Source organism: Lycorma delicatula, chromosome 9 (genome assembly GCF_047948215.1).
Source record: "Lycorma delicatula isolate Av1 chromosome 9, ASM4794821v1, whole genome shotgun sequence".
Taxonomy (NCBI): Eukaryota; Metazoa; Arthropoda; class Insecta; order Hemiptera; family Fulgoridae; genus Lycorma; species Lycorma delicatula.
In genome coordinates, this window is record NC_134463.1 from 30,685,693 (window position 1) to 30,703,465 (window position 17,773).

Here is a 17,773-nt window from a genome sequence, read left to right on the forward strand (position 1 = left end):
TAGTAATCTGTTATTTTTTACTTTTGACAGCCAATGATTTGTTAAACTCTAACTGTACAAAGCTAATACTATAGAATAAAATTTAATGATTACTTATAAGAAAACAATATTAATATACATAACAAACTTTAAAATACTAATAATTCGGCTTTAATAATTTAATGTAGAGTCACAAAATAAACTTAATTATAACATATTATTATTTTACAACTATAATAACAATAACAGTAATTATATCTATAATAAAATGTACAGTACAATACAGTAATAATACAATTATTTTAAAATCAATAACTTAAATTACATTAACGAGAAATAAAAACTCGAGTCTTTTTATCACTTAAAATATGGTACTAAAAAAGTATAAATAAGTATATTTCTCATGTTATTAATATTTTAAAATACATTTCAATGAGGTTTATTGTAACAAAAAAAAAAAACAATTAATGAACTTGTTTGCAGTCTTCTTCTGGTTCAAAAGCTGTATTATCCAAACCCATTTTCTCTCCTGTAGGTGGCTGATTTGTTGTGGGAGTCATAATTACATCAATTTTGATTGTTTCCGTCATCTTCATTTCACCATTTTCTTTTTTCATTTGGTTTTCTTCTTCCTGTCTAGCAAGTACTTCATCTCTTTTATGTTCTGTATACATCCAACTAAAAAGAAAAGAGAAAGTATGTGACTAAAAGAAAAAAAATACATAATATAATTAATAATTCACTATAAAAAATGTAAAAACTGATTAAATTCAACAATTATTGATTTATATACTTGCCATAATAAAAGGTGGTGTTTCATGTGGCTTTAAAAATGTCTTAAAGACTATAATAGTTATTGTTTAATTGTAATACACATTGCTGTATTTTAACTAAATTACCAAACTCAACCCAATTTTTTTTATAACTTAGTCTATCTATTAGGAATGTTTTAATTCTGAGTCCTTTGTTAATACCAGATATGATCAAATTTTATATATATATATATCGCCTAGTCTGTTGCATTACTAAATATTAATAACAAACCACACCTATGACCACACGAAAATATTAAAATTTTTTTATAATTTGGTAAATTTATATTAAATAAAATATAAACTTACCAGCTTTTCAAATTCATGGGTTCATCAGTCATCAGTTATAAAAATAATATTATACCTGGTAATTCATTACCATCATTTGATATAAAACTGATAGTTTTCATCAGACAGCTATCAAAACAATCAAATCTGATAGTTGTCATCAATAGTAATACATTACAGTAGCCACCATGTAACGGCGAGCTTGGATGATCAGCCTGCACGTCACTGCTATACTACTGTTCTCTGAAACGTTGGCACACCATGATTATTCACCTCCTTATAGGACAAACATGATGTAACTTACATTGTGTAGTAGTCACCACTCCAAGCTCACAGTTACTTGGCAGCGGATGTACCTTGCAGTATTTTATAGATGATAAATCCATGAAATCTTTGGCTTATCCTTTTTTTGATTAGCAAAATGAAATATTATATTTAATAATATTACAGTATAACATTCATAATAGATCTGGTAACATTTAATATAATAATTTTATTCCTATTATTACATTTTATATTTTTTGACTTTCAGTTTAAAAATATTAATCATAATATTTTCTATATTAGTCTCCATATAAGAATAAAAGTCACTATAAATAGAGTCCTAGTGGGAAGTAATTTCATTAGAAACAGTTTAACTGCAAAACAGAAGGTAAATTAATAGTTTAATTTAACCAAAAGTATACGAAATAAACCAAAACAACAAAAGTGTTTAAAAAAACAAATGAAGTTTAGATTAAAATGTTATATAGTAGAATCAGTTATATTTATAATGCCATTTATATATAACTAAATTAAATAATTTATAATTTATACTTTGATAACATCAATCTAATGATTATAAATACTGAAGTTATTCAAATGATTAATTATTCTAGTAGTAATTGTTTATATTTTATGAGTTTACATGTTTCTTAATGTTCTAGTGAAGCAGTTTTCAAACTTTTTTTACGTACCATTCACATTAATTACTGATCAGTAGCTTACCATTGAACTAATAAATATGTAATATACAAGTATCATTAGGATAGCGATAGAGTTATATTCAGAATGTAAAAAACTGCAATCTCTTGAAATTATTTATTTTTTTAAAAATCATGTATTACATTTTTTTACGAAAAAATTTATTTACTTTACAAAGAAATGTTACATTACGAATTTATTTAAACTATTGATTACAATATTTTTGAAGACTAAAATTCAATTAGAAGAATAGTGTTGCATGCTTGAAACAAGTGAATAGATGAATACTTAATTTTAAGAGCATATTTTGGTCAAGATTCAATTTATTACAAAATTTATTTTTTACTGTCACTATAGCAGAAAATCCAGTTTCACAAGAATATGTGGTGAAAAATGGAATTTAAAATAACAGTGCTTTTCTGGGCAGCGATGGATATTCATGTTTAATATTTGACCAAAGTTCACATAACTCTAATTGAATGGATTGCATTTTCAAAGCTCCATCACAAGATAATTCTATCAAAGAATCTGTTTTGTTGGTAGTTAAGATTCTAAGAATGATATACTGTATGAAAGGGTTTTGTAACCATAGGAATTCAGAATAGACTTCTTTAAAATATTTTTCAAAAGTTTCAGTAAGCATTTGACAATGGTATTTTATATTATTAGTGAGATCATCTTTCATTTCAATTTGTGTACTGTCACAAAATTTTTAAAATTTGTAAAAGACTGGATGTTTTCATTTGAAATACTATTATTTATCATTTGACATTTTTTGATTTATGAATTTATTTTGTTGTCGATTGAAAATAGATCTGTTGTTTCACCTTGCAAACTTAAATTTAAATCATTGAGGCGATTGAAAATATCTGGCAGTGTAGTAATCCACAGCTCATCTGTCAATTCATCACGCAATTCAGAATCAGTATCCATTAGGAATACCTGTGCATCTGAAGGCAGCTCATATTACCTGTTTCTGTAGAAAGCCAAGATGGCTTTCTACCTATTGTGTTGAAGTAACTGAATGTGGTCCCTGCCATTACAGAACACAATTTTGGAAATAAATAAGTTTAAAGTCAGAGATTAAATAAAATTGACCACCTTGATGGTCTCCTGGAAAACATGTTTTAATTGTTCAGGAATCAGTTTTACTGCTAAAGTTTCTTCTGGATGTTGCAATGAGTGAGTTACAATTTTCTGTAATTGATTTTATTTTGATGGCAGCACCTCCACATTTTCCTGTCATAATAGAGCATCAGCAGAATAGAAGTCAACGCATTACTTTCAGTCCAATCCACTTTCTGCAAAGGAAGTCATTCAGCTTTTTTACTATTTCATTGGTGATAGTTTGTATTGACAGCTCATCACAAAATAAATAATCCTCTTTAACTGTTTACTTTGAAATATATACTACATGTAAACCATAAGTTGAGTGTAGTTACCTGTGCTCTCATCGAGACATATACCTGTACTCTCATCAAGATGTATGGTGAAAAAAATCAAAATTTTTCACCTGAGCTCTTCAATTCTGCAGTGTACAGTATTTCTTTACAGGGGTATCATATCTAGCTGTTTAAGTGATGGATTCACCCAATAAGATATGGTGACTTGTATGTCATCATATCTTTTGCAACAAGTAACATTAACTCTTCACTGATTGTATGAACTTTTCCATACTTTGTTATTCTTAAGCTCACTAAGAAAGCTGCATCAACTGATTTTGAATACTGCTTGTAAAAGATGACATAATTTTCTTTGTTGATTTTATCTCTGACCATTTCAAATAAAATATTACTTATATTTGTTTTCTAATGTTGAATATTTAGCACTAAAGTGCCATTTCAACAATGAGGGTTTCATGCTTTGAACTGAAAGAATTTCAAAGCAGATTGCACACTGAGGTTGTGGCTCATTGTTTTCATCTGTGTCAGTAAATTCAGCATTAATATACTCTGGATCCTAGTTTCTTACAACTTTTCATATTTTTGTAGGAAAAAGATCTTGTCTCATTATAAATTATGATTCTGAAATAGAGCTCGATTGTACAGGGTTTTTAACTGACAAAATATTTTTTGTCATTGCTTTATTAAGCCACTTATAATTATTTATATTTTATGTCAAAAGACAAACTAAACTAAACCAAATTAAGCAAAGTACATAAATAAGTATGTATATCAGAAAGAAAATTGCTTTTGAGATACGTACGCCAACTCTAGCATTTCAATTTTATCACTTGAAAAGTAACATTATAACAATATTTTCAATTCAGATTATAACTGAGAATGTAAAACTCTGGAAGCAACTGTAACCATCTGTCTGTAGCATAATCATGATTATGCGGTGTATGAGCAGGACAGACAAGTCAATACATATACACTATGACATGTAAGAACCTATTGGTGCTGCATGCCAACAGGTTCTTGCAAGCTAAATAACTAATTGATATTCTTATTGTTTCTATATATATATATATATATATATATATATATATATATATATATATATAATTTCCTCAAATTAAGGAAAAAGAAAATGCATGATGAAATAATTTTGTATTTCAATATGTCAAAAAAAATTTTAGGGACCGGTGATCCACTGTATTAATATTAATAAATAAATACTAATAATAATAATAAATATCTATTGTACAGGTTTTTTTTTGTATGTGTAAATTATCAAGTCAACCAGATGAAGTAGGATGGTGTGGTGGTTTGTTTGCTGTATGTTATGTGCTCACATTTATTTTGAGTGAAGCAAGGTTTCAGAATCGTTCAGAATGAAGTATTGAGATGCAAATTATTCAAAAATGACTCATTCATCAGATAAAATTTAAAAAATTTGATCACATTTTTATTTTGAATGAAGCGCTTCTGGCAAAATGCAACAAAATAGCAAATTGCATTTGTTTCTTTATTTTTTTTTAAATTCCCTTTTTTGTGTTGGAAAAAATAAAGGATATTTATTGCAATACTTTTTATTATTTTTCTGTTGCTGTTGCAATTTTTTTTAAATTATTGAAGCTTTTCATTATAAAAGTTTTTGTTGTTGTTAGTTTGCTAAATTCATGAACATTATTTAGTTACAATTGGCAAAAACATTTAACAAAATCATGTGAAATGAAACATAAACCATGAAACATTTTTATGCCTTTTTTCTATTATTTATTAATATTGGTTTTATAATTTTCTACTACAAGATCAGAATATGTTGACTTATGTTTCTAAGTCCTCCATAGCAACATAATCAAGATTTGACAACCATCTCATGGTCACAAACTGACAAAACTTTGATAAAAAATTGATAATTTATCTTATTAAAAAAATACCACATCTTAACACGCTTGAAAATTGTGAAATGTATCACAAAGAAAACACAACAGCAATGTATGAAATGATTGCACATTCATTAGGAATGCAAGTTAAGAAGTGAATATTTATTTTAAGTGAAATTCCTAGAGAGATAAAGTTCATGTGAACTTTAGTTACTTGAGATTTAGAAGTATCATCTGTTAACTTTCTTATTCAGTTAGTAATATTTTATACATAAAACTATTTTTTAAATATTTGAGTGAGTGAAAAATGGATTGTATCATTCAATTCAATTCAAAAAAAGAAAATACTGAAACTTAATTATTTAAAACTACAGGATACCACCCAGATGGTTGAGTTTTTTGAAAAATAAATTATTTCATAGTAAATCTAAATGAATATAAGCAATACAAATCCAACGGATGTTTTGACGATATTCTAACTTTGTCTGTTTAATAAAAAAAAACCCTGCTAGGAATAATGTAAAGTAATAGGGTCAGAACAATAGTATCAATCGCTGAAGATTGTCAGAAGACAACTGAAAATGTTTTAAGTAAGTTATTATAAAATTTAGTTTAGTCAGTCATTTATAAAAGTCTATAATTTTAAATCTTGCCTACCACCTTTTGTCAAGTAATCTGTTTATTGAATGGATGTGATGGAATATTTGAATTATTCTTAAGAACAGATCTATCACATCAAATGATGTGTGCAATTTATATTTTTGGGACAATACATTGATGTATTAATAACCTCCTTTAACTTTTAGAACCAGAATAAAATCTATAATTCCTGTGACTAAATTTCTAGTTTGTTTCTTACAACATAGCAATTTATGGAGATAAATGTAATAATATTGGTGAAAAAATGTAAAAATAATATTATGAAATTGATATCCTTATAATATGTGAATTATTAAGTTACATTATTAGAACATTTAATGCAAAATAATAGCGAAATCCTATTTTCACATAGTTCTATATTATCATATCATATATCATTTTTTTTATACTTACGCAAATATTACTACAGCTGGTGTTGTTAATGCACCACCTAAAAGAAAGAATGCACCAGGCATTGTATGCATTGTTGCAGCATATACAGCACTGTACATTGGTCCATATACAAGTGGCATAAGTGCTTCGCAGACACCAAACAATGAATTTACTTTTCCTATTAAAAAAAAAAAAAAAAAAACAGTCTATAATACAATCCTAAAAAAATGTAAAATTAAATGATAAACCTTATTAATTGATTTTTCTATTTTGGGATTATAATGGCACTCAAACAGGAGTAAGCCCAGTTTCAATTCAGTAGCTGGTATTGTGTCATTATTGATGAGACAATGACATTAATCAAACTTTAATTACCAAAATGAATTCAATTCTCTAAGTAAAGCATTCAGTTCCTGTTTAAAGTAAATATACCTTCAAGAAAAATTTGAGATACACCATAAAAAGTATAATGAGTAGGGATTAGTTTGTCATGAGCTGACAGATTTTTTATTATATATTGATTTTTTAATAACATTTAAGAAATTTAGAAACAATGATTGTTTTCATTTATGAGTACATGCATGTATAATTCTTATTATCAACGCTCCTGTTTTTTTTATTACATTATTTAAACATAATTGAGATTTACTGATCAACTCTAACTTAACTTCAGACAGCAATGAACCTAAAGCTTAGTCTTGGGGTAAAAATCTAAACTTATTATCTACCCTCCAACATGAACACTTCTGATTATATATATATTTACAGAGGGGTCCAAAAAGATGTACTCACTGTTTATAATTAAATAATATCTAAACAAAAATACTTACACTCACTAATCTAAGGTGTAGTGTAGTGTAAGTTATGAAATTTGTCATGGTAGATGAAGCTGGCAATTTATTTCACCCATGTGTGGGTGGTAGGTAGTGAAACGAGCCAGTCATATTAGCCAGTGCAGCAGACGACAATCAAGTAGCAACAATGGCTGAGGTTCATTTATTGTTTGTTGAACACAAGGCTAAACAGAGTTTGGAACACTGCCACCAACACGTCAAACAATTGCCCGCATTCGCAATAAATTCAAATGTTGTGTGGTGCGGTCTATCAGTGCATGGTTTGATCGGTCCCTTCTTCTTCGAGGGTACCGTAACTGGTGAGACGTATCTTGATATGCTTCAGACAAGGATTTTGCCTGCCATCCAAAACCTGATGTGTGATGGTGATGAATTTTTTTACGTGCAACAAGACAGAGCCCCACGTCACTACCATCAAGATGTCAAGTTGTACCTTGATAAAACTCTACCCAGATGGTGGGTAGGTCAAAGAGGTGCTGTTGAGTACCCACCTTGGTCACCTGATTTGACACTTCTAGACTTCTACCACTGGGGGACTGTCAAGAATGACGTGTATCGACAAAACCAGCAACAATTGATGAGCTACGTGAAAAAAATCATAAAATCATCTGCCGCCACTACACCAGATTCACTAACAGTCATAGTTCGGTGTGCAGTTCAGTGCCGTGGGCATTATTTAGAAGCTGCTGGTAGTCATTTTGAACGCATACCATAACCCTCTCACTGCCAAAAATTGTCACGTTAAGTTGAATAGCAAACAGTGAGTACATTTTTTGGACCCCTCTGTATATTATTTTTACTTGCTCTAAACTTTCTTTTCTTATTTAGTAGTAAGTAATGTATCAAAAACAAGGAAAGCTTTCACACAGAAAAGAATTTTTTTATAAAAAAGAGGTTTAAGAACTAAAGAAAATCTTAAAATTATATATATTTTGAATATAGCACTCAATGGCAGTGAAATGTGGGCAACAGAAAAACCAGAAAACAAATAAAAACTGCTATTAAAACTTAGTTCTATAGAAAAATATTGATAATTATTTTTTTTAAAAATAGAACCAACATCAAAATGTTCTAAAAAGTAAGAAATAATTTCATCTAAATAATTAATTCCCTAGACACTTTTTTGAATTGGAGCCTGCTTCTACAAAATTAATTTCTAAATATAATTTGTTCTATAGTACTATACATGTACACTTCATAAAAACCAATACTGATATATTACATCCATGAATTCATATTTATGTGCTTAATAAATTTATTAATGTATTGGTTAATAAAAAAGGGATGCGTGTGAAATGAAGAGATTTTTAAAAAAATTAGAGAAGAGCCACTTAGTGTAGAATCCCATAAAAAAGAACAAAATTATATCCATTGATTAATTAATTTAGTTGTAGGTAGAATAAATAGTTGTTTATAAGAATGACAACAATCAAATTTTATTTAAAATAAATAATTATGAATCTTGAATGTGTTGGTAAACTGAGTTTAAGAGATTATTACAGAATAAAAAGAAATGGAAAAGTGCATTAAATCAAATAAATTATGACAAAAAAGGTTATTCATGTTGACAATAGATGTTAATTGTTAACTAAACAGTTAAAGAAATAATAATAATAATTATATATATATATATATATATAGTTTTTTCTTTGTAATTTTTATTCAGAAAATTTATCAGAAAATTAAAATACAATACACATATTATATAATAAACTCATATAATTATACTATGTCATGGTGTTTGTATTTAATGGTGGTAAACAGTCAATAATTTTGCCTGTAGAAATGTAAATTCTAAAATAATTTTAAGTATTTCTATATAAGAAATTGATTGTAATTAAACAAAGAATTCAACATACATCCATGCAGTAAAAAGTCTAAAGGTAAATACTGATAAGAAAGGTGTGCTTTGAAAAGAATTGTACAATTACACCAAGGTTAGTAGAAGATAAAGAAGATTAATAAAAACTAATATCTTTAATTGAAAACTAATATTATAAAGAAAAACTATATATCTTTTTTTAAGTATATAATATATGAAAATAATAATATTAATAATATAATAAATATATGAATAATTTTATATTTCTTTAAAACATATACTCAAATTATTTAAAAACTAATTCAAACATACTTTTGTTATAAACCCTGTTATTTATATTAAAATTAGCACATTTTATAAACTATTTTTTTTTGCCCTGAAAATGGAAAAAACTCATTTTATGCATTTGAATTACCATTATCTTATCAAAGATTAGATTTATATATTCTGATTAAATGGTTAAATGATAAGTCAGCATCTTTATTAGAAATACCAGAAAAATGTATCTTAGAATTACAAATTTTGTAAATTTCTTTTAAATATGTTTTTATAGAAAAGTTAAATAATATAATTAATTTCAATATTTACTAACTTAAAAATAAAAGAAAAGAATTATCCATTAAAAAAACTTTAATTCTTTGTGAAAGAAATATGTGTGGAAAAAATAATCGGTTTTCATTCAAAAGAACAAATTTTCAAATAAATTCAGTTAATTCCTAATGAACAGTTGAGCCATTTTAAAAAAAATAACAGCTTTAGTGGATTTCTATATTGTGTATTAGAGTAATTTTCAAAATGACACGTTGCTGTTTAAAATTTTGACTTTGAATATTATTAACAAATAATGAGGACTTTTAGTTGTGACTGTGCACATATGCACATACATGTGCATGTGTGTGTTTTGAGTTCATGATTTATTCATGTAAAAATAAAATTTTGCTCATTGGATAATTTAAATACAAAGCTAATATTTGCATCATCATGATATTTTTTTTTTTTTTAATTTAGCAACTTCCATTAATAATAATATATTTATTAACTTACATAGTATATGATGAATGATTTAATAATCAAAACCAGTTATTTAGAGACTAGTATTCCTTCCTTTAAAATGAACATAGATGCATGGATATCAGTTTATTTTCATACTTATTTTTTATTGTTTTTTGTCATTTACAAACATTATTTAATTACGTAATCAATGATAGAAACTGGTAAATAAGTGGAAAAGATATATGCATAATAGTGAAAATACTTTTTTGTCTACAGAAGTATATTCTCAACTTGCTAAAGCATCAGTACTGAAAAAAGTAAACACCAAATCAAATGAAAACTAAAAAAAGCTATTTAAGCATTGTAGAATGACACATACGTTTAAGTACATTGATAAAAGGATTGCATGAGCTCCAGTAAACCGAAAAGAATCTCAATAAAGTTGGTTAAGAATAAAAAAAGTGTGATTGTTGATAGGTTTATAAATTCATTATAAAAAGTTATTTATAAAAGTCTTATCCGTACTTACCAAGTTCTTCAGGTGGAACTAATTTAGATGCTATTGACCGCATAGCAATAAAAGAAGTTCCATTAACAATATCAACAAGTGGTGCTGAAACAAAAGAAAAGTAATAATATTACCAGATATTCTGCTACATTTATTTCAACAAATGCAAATATTAATAATTAATATTAATTAATTTATTTAATGGAACAGAACAGTTACTTAAGCCTTTGTATATTGTAGAATTAACACTCATGTACAGATAACATTAACATATACACAAGTAACAATAACTTAAATAATATGAATCTACCCATTATATAATAATAATAAGCCAAGACCATAACCAATATAATTTTTTCATATTATTATATGATGTCCAAAAATAAATTATAACAAGGTATAAAACAATTTCTGACTATATTTTGAAAAGTTCTGATGTGGACACTACATGACTTCTTTGTACACCTATTAAATTACATAAACGCATTTCTTTTAAATTGAAAAGTACATAAAATCTTTTTACATTAATGACGTCTGATATATTTTTTTATTGCTATTATTGAATTATTATTTATTGTAAATTTTTTTTACAATCAGAGGTTAAATATTATTACTAAGTCAATATATTTAAATAAAAAAAGAAGAAGATGAAGTCGGATTTGAACTGATGTGTCTCCCCCTTGTAAGATCCAAATATTTCATTAATTAAAAATTTATTTGTCTATAACTCTGGAATCGATGAAAGTAAGTACCACTTGTGATATATCATTGCAAAGCTCTCAATGAGGGCTTGTTACTGCAGTTAAGAAAAAGTTCAAAATCCAATTTTTTTTATTTTGGGCTTTTTTTTGCCACTTTTGGTCCAGTCGATTGCACTCAAAAGGGGATGTACACAACTAGATGTTACAACAGTCCTAAATCCAAAATTTCAACATCCTGCGGCTAATCGTTTTTACGTTATGCAAGAACATATGTACGTATGTACAGACGTCACGAAACTAGTCAAACTTGATTCAGCGATGGTGAAAATGGATATTTCCGTTGAAATCTGAAAACTGAAATTTTTCGCGATCACAATAGTTTCTTTAATTTGTATAAAGAAGTAAAAAGAAAACAAATACACTCATTATTAAACACATTCCACCAGAAAAATCAGAACACAACAATATTATTATAATAGAAGTATGTTATTATATCAAATACTTTAGCCTTGTCCTATTCCATAATCAATATTGGGCATGGCATGTTATCTCCTTAATTTTACTTTTGAATTTGTTTTTATTGAACTGAAAGTAGTCAATTTCCTGACTGTTACTTCTTTACATCTCATTAGGTGAGAGATGGACCTTCGATCACACAAAAACAATCTAAGATTCCTTAATGAGGAACAAGGTACACGAATCTGAATATCTGATTCCTGGTCAAATTGGCCGTGATGATAAAAATACGGGGCATCCCAGAGACGTCTTCTATCAGCAAGAAGAGGAATGTCGAACTGTTGACGAATACATTCTTTTGTCACAGATGTCGGGAAATGAAACTTCCTCTTAAGCTACGAGAGAAACTTTTCCTGAACACTTAATCTTAATTTAGATGTATTCTTGGTCGTGATTCCACATTCCAGATGAATATGGAATCGGTCCGATTCCATATTCAAGATGGGAAGCCATAACTGGCGAAAATTCCGAGTCTGACTATATTTATGTTTATAATCTATATTTGCGATTTCATTAATGGATTGCTGTCTTGCTTTGGTGTATACGCTGACAATACTAAAATTTACAATTTAGACCTATCATATGCAAGCAAACCTTCCATTTGATCTGGACTGTATTTAAAAATAGTCTGAAGAGTGGATGCTGCTAATGAATGTCTCTAAGTGTATGGTTTTACACCTGGAAAGCAATAATGGAATTCTCATTGGTGTATTGACTTAATTTTGTTATATTTCTTTTTTTTGTTTGATATTATATTGTATTCTTTTATTTTTGAAACATAATGCCCAAACCATAAGGTCTGATGCGGACAGACCTTGAAGGGCTTAATAGAATGATGCATGTATCGTTCACGCGACACCGCTCCGATCACCCGCGCAGCCCCGTCGAGCGGTTTCACCTGTCCTGGAATAGACGAGGAAGAGGCATTGTGGATTTGCAGGAGGTTCATGCAAAACAACTGTTGAATCTCCGGAAATACTTCCTAGAGAAGAGCCAGGCCAGTTTGCTCTACGAGGTTATTGTAAAAAGTGACAATAATCTAACCCCACTACTCCTCAGTGATGAGAAATTCCAGCCCCTTGAGGATACCTTCTCCGAGATCAGTGTGATGGATAGATGGCGTTCGAGGGAGTTGCATGGGAGGTACTATGCGACGCTTATGGATGAAGCAATTGATCGAGATGTAGCCTGGCTGGAGTATGCCGAGTTATTTGCTGAGACGGAGGCCCTTGTATTTACTATACAGGATAGGGTCGTCAGCACAATCAGCTACAGAAAGCATGTCGTTAAGGATCCTGCTGTAACCATTGACCTGTGCCATCTTTGTGGATCGACCAATGAGTCCATCGAACATATCGTTAGCGGGTGTCAGTTTTTAGCTCCAAGGGAATATACAGTTGACATAACAACGTGGCGAAGATGCTTCACCAGAGGCTCACTTTGGACCTAGGTCTCCTTGCCGTTTCAGTCCCGTATTTTAAGTATACTCCTCAGTCTGTATTAGAAAACGATCGGTACAAACTGTACTACGATCGTACTATTCTGACGGACAGGACAGTGGAGCATAATAGGCCAGACATCGTTCTGACCAAGAAGCAGTAGAAGATCACCACCTTCCTGATTGATGTCACAATCCCATTGTACACCAACATAGTGAGGAAGTACACGGAAAAAATAGTGAAGTATAGGGATCTTGCAGATCAAGTCAGGGAGATTTGGGACCAGGAGAGCGTAGTCCGGATTTGGTAGTCCCGATGGTTTTGGGCGCGATGGGAGAGATTCCACATTCTCTGCATGATTCATTAAGATCCGTTGGAGTATCCAGCAACATCTAGCAGTTCATAAATTTTCATGTCTGGTATTTTGTCTTTTATTCATATATCTCACCCATAGTATTCAATAGTTCATGTTCCCATATACAACACATGTCAGAACAATAGTTATAGCTCCTGCGCCTTTGTTTGGGCCGGGCAGGATGCTTTTTACTGGGCTTGCCCAAGAGAATAATAATAATAATAATAATAATAGTAATAAATATTAGAAAAAAGATTATAATAATTGATAAATTATACAGCATACCCAAATATATCATCCATGTAGTTGTTGCAAATGCATATACAAATCCAGCCATTATTTTACTCATACAAGACATCACTCCAATTAAAGCATCATCAATTTTTAACATATGACTAAATACACCAACTGAGAATAATGTACCTAAACAATTAAAATTACATATAAAATTGTTAGTTTTTGTAGAATATTGCAATGCCTTATTTTAAAAAGGGGAGCATAATATATCAATGAGGTTAAGGAAAATATAGGATTCGCTGTTGAGGAAGTACCATATTCTGGTAGTAAAATTCCAAAAAGTGTATAAAGTAACAAACATATCAAAAGTAGACTTCAATAACCAAGGAGAGTTTTCATGAAAAGATTAAACAAATTTTTAGTTTCATTATTGCTAAAGTAAGTAGCCATTAATAAAAATCAATAGCATGCTGTGAAATTGCACTTATGTTTGTTTAAATTTGGTGATCTACAGGAAGAGATTTATTAAATATAGTATCAGTAATTGATATTTTATACTTACTTTACATCACAATGATATGACTCAAGAAATAGCATCTATTATTTTCAGAGAACTACTCCCTGAGAAATTAGTTTTAGAACCATTAAGTTGTAAGGGATATAGTTTACCATTTTTTTTTTAAGATATAAGGAACCAAAAACTGGAATAGGCCATCTCTTAATCACTTAGGCTTATTATCCAGTCACCAGATAGGAAAGCAGAGTACTCTACTTGCTTTACAGGCAGCCTCCTACCAGATAAAAACCAAGGATGCATTGACTCTGTCATGAAGGTCCTCATTTCTTCAGCATGGAGAATCTAGCTGGATCAGACCACCTGTAGAATCATTAATGGGGACGTAGAATTCAAGGAAAAAGAAAATTGGGATGGATAGTGAAAAACGATGATTAACCATCAGAGTAGGATTGAATGGTTTACTATCTTGCCCAGGACCCCTATACAATTTATAAAAATTTAATTCCTAACAATGAACACTCAAATTTTTTTCAAAATTGGAATGAGCAGTATAAATATAAAACAAAATATATTAAAGAAATATTAATGTTAACATGAAGTAGAGTATACCAATATTTGAGATCTTGTATACTTAGCTGAATCAAACAAAATATAGGTTTATTATCCATAATTAACATTTATTATATATTATTTTCATATTTTTACTGCAATTTGAGGAAAGTTTTATGAAAAAATTGGGTATTTATTTACATAATAAATAATATTTATGCAAATATGTAAGGAAAATTAAGTTAAACAAGTCCTGAAATTTTAAGAATCGTACTTTTATTTAATGAATTTTCTTTCTTTTAGATGAAGTGATTCAAGTTCACCATGCAAGTTTTAAATATTGTGGAATATGATACAGAAATTTGAAGTGTATGAAAATATCATGTCTGTCCAGGATGATTTTTTCCTATCTCTTCCAGCTTTAATTTCATCCATTTAAAATTTCATCCATCATTAGTATAAACAAAAATGGTTACAGTACAATCCCTTATTTCCACCATCAAATTATACTTTGAGAATCCTGCTTTTATCTTCCCATATCTCCATATTATAAATGTTCTCACACAACAGCTTAGATATATAATGTATCACTGTTATTATACGACTAAGATAAAAATATATTTCTTCCTTCCTCTATAGTGCACTGGAAGTCTGCTGCTGTTTCTTCATATATAAGGGATGGACTTAAACATATTCCCATTTATTTTATAGTACTTTATGTTCTAGTGATAAGCTGATGGGTAAACATCAGTTAATAGAGCAAAATGAAAGTAGGCTACTGTCTGACACGTTTTCAAAAATGCTTGGACTATACATTTTGGCAATTACTTGGCCTTTTCCATGTCATTTCTAGGATAGTAACAGAAAATTTTTCTCTACTGTTTCTTTTAAAATTGTTAAAAATGACATTAAATGTTACTCAAACATTAACATCATTAATGTTAACAACATTAATGTTTATCATTCAACATTAAATGTTAAATCGAGTTTGTGGACATGAATTTTGACCAAAATTCATCCATCAAACTATATTTTCTTAGAGAAATAAGAAAAATTTCTTATTTAAATAATATATATTCATAGATTACTTAGCAATAAATATTTTAAAACAAATTTATATTACTTTATACGTACCAATTAGATTTGTCACCATACTATATGTAGAAAACACACTGTAGTCAACTTCATTCCAATTAAACCTATATCTTGTGAATAAGTATAATACAGTCATTTCCCCTGAAAAAGAAAAAAAATTAATTACAATTTAAGAAATGTATTTTTTATTAATAATAAATATACAAATTCACTAGGTTAGTCTAGTGGTTAAATTCATCATTGCGAAATCAGCTGATTTTCAAAGTTGACAGTTCTAAGGTTAAAGCCCTTGGAAAGGCAGTTAATTTTATGTAGAATTGAATGCTAGACTGTGATACTGGTATTCTTCTTTTTGGTTGGGTTTCAATTAACTACTCAGCTCAGGAGTGGTCAACCTGAGTCTGGTCCAGACTACATGTTTATGGCTACATTTACATTTACACTGCAGCTACGAGAAACCCGGCAAGCTGGTAGCAGTAATTACATTTGCCTGCACACACACATACACACACACACACACACACATATATATATATATATATATATACACAGAGAGAGAGAGAGAGAGAGAGTGAGAGTGAAGGGGGGGGACCTGCAATAGTTGGAAAACTGGATGGAAAAAAAATACAATTCAACTAAAAAATAAAAGATTTTGCCATCTTCAATGGAAAGGATTGTTGGTTTGAATCAGTGCTGATAAATATGTGTTGCTGCAGAGCCATGGTTCAAGTCTAATTACAGTTAGCCACATTAATTTTATATAAATACACTAAAGTATTCTAGTAATTTAGTCACTGGGATTAAGTTACCAGTACTGCCTAAGGAAAGATCAAGCTGAAACTTTGTAGAACCAACTACTATTCTAAAATTGAACCTATTATTAGGCAATAACATCTATATTTAAAAATAAAATAATATGCACTTAGGCATTATAGAGCCATAATCTTCTAAATAACTAGAAATCAATAAAACAACACAATAACTACAAAAAATAGTAGGTAGTATGGAAAAATAAAACAGGCAGTAGATATTTATTTTTATTTTCTCCAAACTAGTGAATCATTAATAAAATTTTATAAAAATTTATTAATGATAAAAAATCCTTAAAATTTTACCTGAATGTGTACAATTTTATAAAATAAAATTGTACACATTCAGGTAAAATTTTAAGGATGTTTTAAGTGGGAATGAAGAACTTTTGGATGAAAAAATTTACAGAGTTATTAAAAGAACGAGTTTTACATTATTTGTAAAGCTGCTCTAGGATATATGACATCACATTACACACAACCAAAAGGTAAAGTGGGTTTGTGAAAATAAAGGAATGTTATTTGTATAAATACTTATAAAAAAAACACATATTAACTAGACTGATTTTTCATAATACATATATTTATTAAATTAGGTTTTCTAACAGCTAATAAAATTTTGCATTAGTTTATTCATTTATATGTTTCTTATAATTTTGTATTTCAATGGTTTATATTACTAGGAGATAATTAAATAGCTGACTTTTTAAAGTGACATTTCACTAATCATAGAAGATAGTGTGCACTATTTTAAAAACTGTCAGAATTTTTATTTAGTAATTTAAATAAATTATTTTTAATAAGTTTTAAATAAAAAATTTTATATACTCAAGATTTTTATATCATTTTAATATTTAACAATCAAAAATATTAATATGATAAGAAATTTTATCAGTAAATAGTAGATGTAATAGACTTTAATGCTTATTAATAATAATAGTAATCACTTTTATTTAAATATTTATTTTAATGATACAACTATTAAGAGTTTTATTATTATTTTTTTATTAATTCAAGTTAGATATATTTCTTT

The 17,773-nt window shown here is 28.6% G+C and overlaps 1 protein-coding gene across 2 annotated transcripts in view; it reads right to left on the minus strand.

Moving 5' to 3' along the window:
• Positions 1–376: 376 nt before the first annotated feature.
• LOC142329767 (putative peptidoglycan muropeptide transporter SLC46) overlaps positions 377–17,773 on the minus strand; it is a 180,709-nt gene continuing 163,312 nt past the window's right edge. For both annotated transcript variants that reach the window (XM_075374542.1, XM_075374543.1), the window contains exons 2-6: positions 15,971–16,072; positions 13,819–13,956; positions 10,544–10,627; positions 6,367–6,523; positions 377–657 (exon numbers count right to left, since the gene is read on the minus strand). In XM_075374542.1, coding sequence (XP_075230657.1) covers positions 444–657; positions 6,367–6,523; positions 10,544–10,627; positions 13,819–13,956; positions 15,971–16,072 — 695 coding nt within the window. In that variant the 3' untranslated portion in view covers positions 377–443. The remainder of the gene's footprint in view (positions 658–6,366; positions 6,524–10,543; positions 10,628–13,818; positions 13,957–15,970; positions 16,073–17,773) is intronic.